Source organism: Berghia stephanieae, chromosome 1 (genome assembly GCF_034508935.2).
Source record: "Berghia stephanieae isolate SIO BIC M18660-M18661 chromosome 1, UCSD_Bste_1.3, whole genome shotgun sequence".
NCBI lineage: Eukaryota > Metazoa > Mollusca > Gastropoda > Nudibranchia > Aeolidiidae > Berghia > Berghia stephanieae.
Window position 1 is genome coordinate 88,509,713 of NC_088360.1, and position 10,000 is coordinate 88,519,712.

Below are 10,000 nucleotides of genomic sequence, written 5' to 3' on the forward strand. Positions count from 1 at the left end.
GAATCAGTCAGATGATGTTATTGTTTTCTGCTGTCTATCTTCTGCCCACACTGTCTTGAGGCGATTTAAAACGAAAACTCGGGCCCTGTCAAGGAGATGGCATGCAATCAATCTGCGAAACTTGGGTTCTCAGCACACTTCATTCGGAGACCATTTTTTTTTCTTTCTTCTTTGTATCCTGCCACCGGGGCTTTGATAGTTCCGCACATTCTTCACATGAATAAACACCGCTGACTCTACTTAACTAAATACCTACTCCCCCATTCTTCTGTTCCAATCAATACTTGGCATTGGAATATTAATTTACCTCCGCTCTATACAAATCACACCTTTTTGGTGATATTTTTAGATACTATTGTCCGCTTCTACTTACGTCATTTCCGTCATGCTGGTCTTGTAAATGTCATGATCTTTGGACGAGAAAGCGAGCAACCATACGGTTTAGGTATGTTCCATTTTGTTTTGTTTTTGTGTTTTTTTATTTTTTGTTGTTGTTGGTCTTTTTGTTTTTGTTTTACACCCCCCACCCCCGGCCCCTTCAGTTTTTAAAAAATTGTCGATCATTTTAATAGAATCAAATTGTTTTCTGTCTTAGTTGGTAAATTCTTCTCCAGAGCCATAGAATACAAGAAAATATAGGGGAATGAAGGCGGATCAGAATTAATGGACCTAAAAACTTTTAAAATTCACCCTTCTTCTCTAATTTGTCCAATGGTTGACTATTTTCTGCTCAAACATCTTATCAATATTTTTAAAATGACCGCGCTGTTTTGTTGTTTTTATCTCCCCCACCCCCCTTCTCGAATTAATGAAATATAAACAAATCTATGAATGACGTTACGCATGAAGTGGCAATTGTGTGCACTTATTTTTTATTAAAAAAAGATAAAGGGGAACATCAAATACAATTTAGATTAAGACATTCGCCATATATCGAAAGGGCTTATTAAAACTGTAGCCTATATATTCCTGTCTTTCATTTTGCCTTAAATGGAGAGGAATTGGTCTATGGTGCTCTGTCAACCCAATTAAATGCTAATGAGTCTCTCTTCAAAGGCCACTCTCTCTCTCTCTCTCTCTCTCTCTCTCTCTCTCTCTCTCTCTCTCTCTCTCTCTTTCTCTCACTCTCTCTCTCTCATTTATATATATATATATATATATATATATATATATATATATATATATATATATATATATATATATATATATATATATATATATATATTCGTTCACTGGGTTAGACAAATCATATTATCTTCCATGTAATCCCTACTAGAGGCGTAAGGATACAAAAAAAAAACAAAAAAAAAAAAAACAACAACAACATTTTGCTTCCCAGGAGTGAAGCACTATAATATTTTTCCCTTTGTATTTTCACAATGATGACAATAAATTTCATCCTATGAACAAATACCTTCGTTTCCGTTTTATTTACATAATAGATCGCAGTGTTCAAAACCATTACGGATGACAACAAAATTGCGATGAAGCTAAATTGCTTGAAAAATATCTGGGTCTGTGACCTTACACTCTTATTTAAGAGTTTAACCTTTAAAATGCTTGACGTGTGAATTACGTGATGTCACCATCACAGCTTAAAGTAAATACTCTAAAGACTGAAGTATTTGTCTGTTTGAAGTCGGTCAATAAGTAAAGGCTTGTTAGTAGAGGGAGAGAGCAAGTTTTGTTTACATATGCATAATACACGGACAAAATACCTTTCTCATTTTGGCTAGACGTCGATTATTTCATGTCGTGTCGTAAGAAAAAAGCGACTCGCTTGTTAACATGTTTTCAACGTGGGAATTCTTAAGACCTTTTGACAAGAGGTCCCAGGTTCGAGAGTCCCCCCCCCCTCCCCAGATGAGGGTTATTGAACTTGATCGATATTTGAAGGACCAGTTTTCTGGCCAAATTTTTAAATACGTGTCTGTCCAGAGTACGGCAGTTAGCTGATTAATCTTTCCATATGGAGTAAAAAAAATTATGGCGAAAAGAATTTTATAGAAATGAATAGAATACGATCTTTTCCTGTTATTGCATAAGAATAAGAACAGCTCTGTTTAAATTTTATGATGATCACGTTTCTGGACAATTCAGACCTGCCAATTATCGTACAAAATTATAAACCGATTTTCAGATAGTGAGGGCGGGGACCAATTATAGAAAATTCGGGTAGGTAAATTTTAAAGAAAATTAATCTTTTTTTTTTTTTTTAAAGTGAAAATTCTGCAAATGAATATTTTATTAAAGGAAAATCGCTGGTCGTGGGTTTGTGAAAAGGAAGAATTTCTCGACCTGCTAGTTGGACAAAGTTTCAAAACTTCTTATAATTTAACAGGACGGGAGATCCAATTAAGTGCCAATCAGCTTTTATTTTCGCTAATGATACTAGTTGAACCAGCTTTCTGTAATATCTTACTCTAAACCGATAGAGTCAATGCGCTTGCTGTTAGAATTGAGTCTTTGCATGTGATGAGGTAAAGCACGCTGCAAAATATGAATTTTCGTGGATGCTCGAATCGGCGTTGTTAAGGAATCCAGGTTGCGTAGCAGAGGAATAATACCATTTCATCTTTCAATGACGTCACCGAATGGTGTCCGTTTCTTTCTTCGTTTGGGAAGACTTGGAACTCTATTGTAATTCCCTCGGTCTCGTATCGATTCCACTGCCAAAACAACGCGTCATTGTATCTTACGGGAGGAATACCTAATTGGTCAGATCCTTGTTTTTGGCATCTCATGGAATCGATTATTAGATTCGGTATTGTTGTTAATCCAATAAAACGACAAGTTAGTGGTACTGTTCGATATACTCTACTACTTAATTGAGTTGCTAGCGTTTATTTTTAGCTCTAGGTGGTCTCTGAGGATTTATGGAAAGGATGTAATACCAGTATCAGTATCACAAATAAGCACAAGAGTACCTGTCAAAAGAATGGCTTTCCAGAGAAATTGAATTTGGTATAATTTTCGGAAAGTGCGTGAATATGTTATGTTGAGTTGTTTGCCAGTGTTAATGTTTTGTTTTGTTTACATATGTATAATAATTTCAGTGTCGGAGACAGATCATAAAGATCTAATATAAATTTATTTATTTATTCTTATTTTTATTTCCTATTACTCCTCTATTGCTTCGCGAAGTCCCAGGTTTGAGATATTTTGCCAGGATGAGGGTCATTTAAATCGATCGATATTTGAAGGACGAATTTTCTGGCCAATTTTTAAATACGTGTTTTTCCAGAGGACGATACTTAACTGGTTAAAGGGATAAAAAATACTACTAAGGACCAATACATTCCAACACTAGTTAAGCGTCTACCTTTAATATAATAACGCTTTCTATAAGTGGAAGTAGCTATTAGGCCCCAACACTATTCATCGTACTTAGACCTCTACCGTAACACAATCGTACCAATAAATACGCCATATCGTGCAAGTGTATACCAATACCAGTTTTTCTAACCTACAATACGTTGAGAAGTGTGTCACTCTCAATAATCCATTTGACTGGTTTCTGAATGGTACAGTGCCACGGAAGCCTTCTACCTTCTACTAACTTGTCTGTACCTTTTCAATCCTCTGATCCAAGTTAATTAATCCCACCACCCTCCCCCTAAGTCCCGCACCACCAGGATCGAGGCTTACTAAATAAATCACTATTGACACACATGGGATATTTTAGACCCAGTGACCAACATGATAATATAGAAGCCATTTTTTTTTTCTTCTTCTTCTTCAGGGTTGTTGACTTAAATCAGATTGAACTAATTCATTATGCCAACAGTTCCAATTTTCTCAATCGTGTTTTATCTTTCCTGTCATTAATCATTATCTGTGATTTTGTTATATGATTTGTTCTGGAGTCCTTGGGCGATGGAAATATCATACTACGGATGTTGAGAATTTTGTCATTAATTGGATTTTATCGAATCGTTTTGTGTTCAATTCATCCGCCGATGCCACCTATAAAAGAGATTTTGTTACAGCCTCTCACGGATGTAAAAACAATTTGGGTACGTAGTGAGACATAATATTATGTATCTAGTCATATATAACGTGAATGAACTACTTTGAAAACGAACAAAACATGCCATACTTCTTATTTGTTTCTGTTCCTTTTGAGCAGAAAACCTTTACCAAAAATCTCAAAGGTTGTAGATTTTTATTTTCGATTAATATTTATTTGTTTTGCCTTTTTTCCCCCGAACAATTTTGACAATCGGGTAGTAACTTTAATACTTTGTTTTTCGGAGAATCACTAAAAATGTTGCGCTCGGTTTTGATGGGAGCAAGGTCCTTCAAAAACTACTTGTAAAGATCTACTTGTATTCGTTCTCTCTCTCTCTCTCTCTCTCTCTCTCTCTCTCTCTCTCTCTCTCTCTCTCTCTCTCTCTCTCTCTCTCTCTCTCTCTCTTGATACATTTGGAGGCCATTGAATTTATACAATCGTTTAAATCATGTCTTTGCCTGTTTTAAAGTGGTACTTGGTAAGGTGTGGTTAATGTAAATCTTTGCCAAATTTTTAAAATGCCTTTAGTCATGTTGATGCATTTGACAAGTAGGTTTGTAATGTTACGAAAACAATAGGAATTATTTTATTATCAACTCGAATTCATACGAATGACTGGATGACATTCATTTAGGCAACTGTCATACTCTGGAAAAACTCGTATTTAAGAATTTGGACAGAAAGCTCTTCCTTCTAATATCGATCAATTTAAAGGATCTTCATCTTGGCAAAATCTCTCAGGCCTGGACTTCGCGAAGTCCCAGGTCTGAGAGTTTTTTTTTGCCAAGGTAAGGACCATTTAAATCGATAGATATTTGAAGGACAAGTTTTCTGGTCAAATTGTTAAACACGAGTTTATTCCAGAATACGTCAGTAAACTGGTTAAACGCTGTGGTAATCGGCCGTGTGCAACCACTAAATAATGGTGGCCGTCGACACGTGTAATCGGATAATTACTCACGACACCTCCATCTTGTACGTGGATGTAACTCGGTAGACAGCGACAGTGAACATCGGTACCTTCGCATTGACCTTTACCTACCCACCAAACCCTTCCCCAACCACTTATGTGCTACTCTGACAAAACACATTTTTTAGAAGTGTGTGTGTGTGGGGGGGGGGGGGGGGGGGGTTCATTTTGTCTATTCAACTTTTCAAATAAATGACCTCTCCAACCACTTGTCACATGGGGAGGATTTAGGGGGGGGGGGGGGGCGGTGAGAAAAGAAGAAGACTCACCACCCCTCTCCAATGAAAGAAAGAAAAACAACACATGTTGAGAGTCATTTGAGTCGAGAATGATATTTGAAATGTGTTTTGTCAGTGTAAGGTAGTTTTGTTTCTTCTACCTCCATCCTATCATGTTCTACAGTACTCGCCGACTTTCAGCAAGCTCTGCAATATGGCACGTTGCTGGAGCTGGGTGACCGAATTGTCTCAATATTATACTATACGTCCTTTCCTCCCATGAGCATCGGATTTCGCATGCTCAGATTCTAACACGCTTTTTTTTTTTTTGATTCTGCCCAGAGCGTGCTTGAATCCAGCGAGTACTGTATTGATGATGTATCTATTGGATGTGATCACAATCGTACTTTATTCATTAATTTAATACTGAAAACCGTTTATTTAATTGTTTTATATAATTGTAATATATATAGTCGTGTAATCGAACCTGCACGGTCGTCTTTATAGTTTATATATATATATATATATATATATATATATATATATATATATATATATATATATATATATATATATATATATAATCCGTGGTTCCTGAGCTTTCTCTGGTACTATTCCTTATTAATCCTCCCCGACGACCATTGCAATCAAGCTGTCCGGTCGTTCATCCTCCCAATGAAAAGATAATAATATAAAGAGTTTTCCCATCTTACAACCCGCCGACTTTTTCATGCATACTAAATGTGCTCTCGGGCTATGGAGATATTTCTTCTGACACTGAATATTATTACCGTCTTCCCTGCATTCCTAATGAAACTTCCATCGACTCGATATTTTTTTATTTTTTTTTAAAATGTTATATTATTTAGAATTTCATCCCCCAATCTTCTATCATTTGTTCTTGTGCAGGTCTTCCCAGATTAACTTGTATGTCTATGATAATTCTATAAAAATCTCCCCCCCCACAGCTCGCTCTAATTCTAACCGCAGTGTCTAGAGACATTCTTATTGCCATTTTACACAAATTAATGATGCTTCGAGTCTCCACCCCCTCTTTAAAGAAAAATAAAAAAATAAAAAAAACCCGGCTCTATTCTATGCCGTATCTTGTTTCGGGTTTTATGATCCTGTGTCCACTCATCACTCGAAATTATGAGTATATCACACCGTCAATTTATTATTTAAAACATGTACATGCATCTCTCTCTCTCTCTCTCTCTCTCTCTCTCTCTCTCTCTCTCTCTCTCTCTCTCTCTCTCTCTCTCTTCTATCTATCTATCTCCCTCTCTCTATCTATTTTATCTATCTATCTATCTCTCTCTCTCTCTATTTATCTATCTATCTATCTATCTATCTATCTATCTATCTATCTATCTATCTATCTATCTATCTATCTATCTATCTATCTATCTATCTATCTATCTATCTATCTATCTATCTATCTATCTATCTATCTATCTATCTATCTATCTTTTTGTCTTTCTAATTATTCGTCCATTCATCTACCGAACTATTCGCCCACCCATTCAATTGTCTATCCATTCTGTCTCCCTCTCTATATCATTGTATTATGATATAATATACCTCTGTCTTCTGTAGAACACACTGCATGTAATATTCCTCTGCCTCTCTAACGTCTCTCTCCTTCCACTCTCGCTTTCTCTCATTATTCACAAACTCACACTCTTTCTCCTCCTCCTGCTCGTCCTCCTCTCCCTCCTCCTGCTCGTCCTCCTCCTCCTCCTCCTCCTCCTCCTCCTTCTCCTCCGCCTTTATTCTCATATATCTCCATCTGTTTCTATTTGATTCCACCCCCTCCCCCCTCCTCCATCTATTATTTTATGTCAGTTCGACAATGTAATCATATCCGGTACGCATTTCCCGAAGCACCGTCTTCCAATAGTAATAAACACGGGACACCCGAAAACCGTTTCATTGGCACGGTCCTTATTCAAAGGGAGCCACATAGTATAATACCAATTCATGTAATGATGAGAATGGGTCAGACGCCAATCAAATAATATCGAAATAAATGGAGGGGTTCCAGACTCTACCAGTTGGAGGTGGTGGTATGGGCAAACAGGGGGAGGGTGGGGGGGGGGGGGGGTATATAAGAGCTGAATGAAAAGAGAAGGGAGAGAATGGGATGATGATAGAGTTTGATGAAACTGCCAGTATTTAGTGTTTGGGAGTTGAGAGAGAGAGAGAGAGAGAGAGAGAGAGAGAGGGAGAGAGAGAGAGAGAGAGAGAGAGAGACTATGTGTATTGTGTGTCTCTATGATTTCGTTTTCCTTTTAAAATACTTCTCTCTCTCTCTATATCTCTCTCTCTCTCTCTCTCTCTCTCTCTCTCTCTCTCTCTCTACTCCGCCTTCCCTCCTCCCTCCCATACTGTTTTATTTTCCATCTCTACTTTTATCCATCTACCTTTCCTCAACTTTCCTTTCCAAAACTATATTGTCAGTCTTTTCCTGTGTCATTCCAGCCCCTGAATCGCCAGAAAAGCACGCGATCGAATCGCAGCACCACCTCATCTGCCAGACGGAGACAGAATGAAGACGGTTGTGTCACATGCCTTAGAGGGTTCTTACACTGCTACAATGTTGTCATATTGGCAAGTACATCTTTTAAAAGATAGGTTCATTTCACAGAAACTAAAAGGAAACAAATGCCTTAGAGGGTTCTTACACTGCTACAATGCTGTCATATTGGCAAGCACATCTTTTAAAAGATAGGTTCATTTCACAGAAACTACACTGCTACATGTAAACTCTCGCTTACCATATGTACGCTGACGATACCCAGATTTATAGCATGTGTTTGCAATCCGATATTGTTTCAAAGATAACTGTTTACGAACAATGCATCAACCATGTGATGAGATGGATGTCTGCAAATAGATTAAAATTAAATGGCGACAAGACCGAGAGCCTTATTCATTGCCAGTTCCAATAATAAGACAGATCAATTTACACTGGCACTGACAATCAACGATAATGACAAAATACAACTCACAACATCAGCAAAAAATCTCGGCATCACCTTAGAGAGTGATATGTCTATGAACAAACATATTAACAATGTGAGAACAAGTACTATCTGCATTCTAAGAACTATCAGAACAATCAGACCATTTATTAATAGGGAAACTTGCAACAAATTGGTAGCATCTTTGATATTCCCGAAAATGGACTACTGCAATGCACTGTTTGTTGGTCTCACAAAGGACAAAATAAATAAATAAACTCCAGAAAATACAGAACATGACAGCCCGCGTTGTACTGCAGAAAGACAGGAAAACTGCAGCTCCCGAATTACTACAGCAGCTGTATGGGCTTCAAGTGGACCAGCGGATTAAATATAAATCTTTAACTGTCGTTTTCAAATGCTTGGAGGGCTCGTCACCAGCATTTCTCTCAAACCTCATTGAACGGTATAACACACAGCGATTGCTTCGATCAACGAACGACCTCAAATTGAAAACACCCCGCTGTCGATTGAAGGCTGGTGAACGCGCCTTTCAGCAACTGGCCCAAGGTTGTGGAATTTACTACCACTAGAGATACGTTCTTCGTCTTCACTAGAGGAATTCAAGCGTCGATTGAAGACATTCTTATTCCGACAGGCTTTCTTTTGATTATGTGTATAATTAGCGTTGTTCATGTACTGTGTTAGGCGGCTTAATCTATGTTATGCGCCCAGAGCCCTCCTGAGGAAGGGATGTTTGGCGCACTATAAATCTATGCCATTATTATTATTATTATTATTATTATTATTATTATTATTATTATTATTATTATTATTTTATTATTATTATTATTATTATTATTATTATTATTATTATTATTATTATTATTATTATTAAAAGAAAACAAACAAAATATAATCAATTGCAAAAGAAAGAAAGATACCAATAGGAAAGAAAAAATGCAAAACAAAAATTAAAAAGTTTTATTAGAATGAACGAATGAATGAATGACTCATGATGATGGTGATGGTGATGGTGGTGGTAGTGGCGGTGGTGGTGGTGGTGGTGGTGAATTAAGCGTCCAAGAGCTTTGTTTTAAATTCAAGATTAATTTTTAAAACGTTTTATTTATTTTTTATTTTATTTTGTAAACTTTATTTATTTATTTATTTATTTTGTCGCGTTTTAAATGATTTCTCATATTGACTCTCCTAATTTGCATCCATCAGGTCATCGGCTGTGCTGCTTTGGGAATCGGCATATGGCAGTTGGTCATCGAGTTCGGAGCCCGTAAAGTGACGCCCATTGTAGACAACCAGCTGTACGAAGTAGCCACATACCTCCTCATAGCAGGCGGGGGTGCCGTGGCCCTCCTCGCGTTCTGTGGGTGCTGCGGGACGATAAGGGAGGACAAATGTGTGCTGTCTTTTGTAAGTTGTTGCGTAGTGATTCAACTGAGTTATTATAATTTATCTATCGATTTTATTTACGTCCTTATTTATTGATTTGATCGATCCGTGGTAATTTAATTAAAAGTGACATTTTGTCTTCGCTGTCTGATTTGTTTTTGTTGCCGTTATTCTTATTCTAGTTATTGTTGTTGTTGTTGTTGTTGTTGTTGTTGTTGTTGTTGTTGTTGTTGTTGTTGTTGTTGTTGTTGTTGTTGTTCTTCTTCTTCTTCTTCTTCTTCTTCTTCTTCTTCTTCTTCTTCTTCTTCTTCTTCCTCTTCTTCTTCTTCTTCTTCTTCTTCTTCTTCTTCTTCTTCTTCTTCTACTTCTTCTCCTCCTCCTCCTCCTTCTCCTCTTCCTCCTCCTCCTCCTCCAACCCTCCTTC

At 37.2% G+C, this 10,000-nt stretch overlaps 1 protein-coding gene across 7 annotated transcripts in view; it reads left to right on the forward strand.

Moving 5' to 3' along the window:
- LOC144960772 (tetraspanin-18B-like) overlaps nucleotides 1–10,000 on the forward strand; it is a 227,999-nt gene that overhangs the window by 207,478 nt on the left and 10,521 nt on the right. For 6 of the 7 annotated variants that reach the window (XM_078894105.1, XM_078894072.1, XM_078894083.1 and 3 more), the window contains 2 exons: nucleotides 7,685–7,813; nucleotides 9,397–9,597. In XM_078894105.1, the coding sequence (XP_078750231.1) occupies nucleotides 7,685–7,813; nucleotides 9,397–9,597 (330 nt within the window). Of the gene's footprint in view, nucleotides 1–3,862; nucleotides 4,017–7,684; nucleotides 7,814–9,396; nucleotides 9,598–10,000 lie in introns of those variants that run through there. The other variant, XM_078894094.1, reaches the window with a different exon arrangement.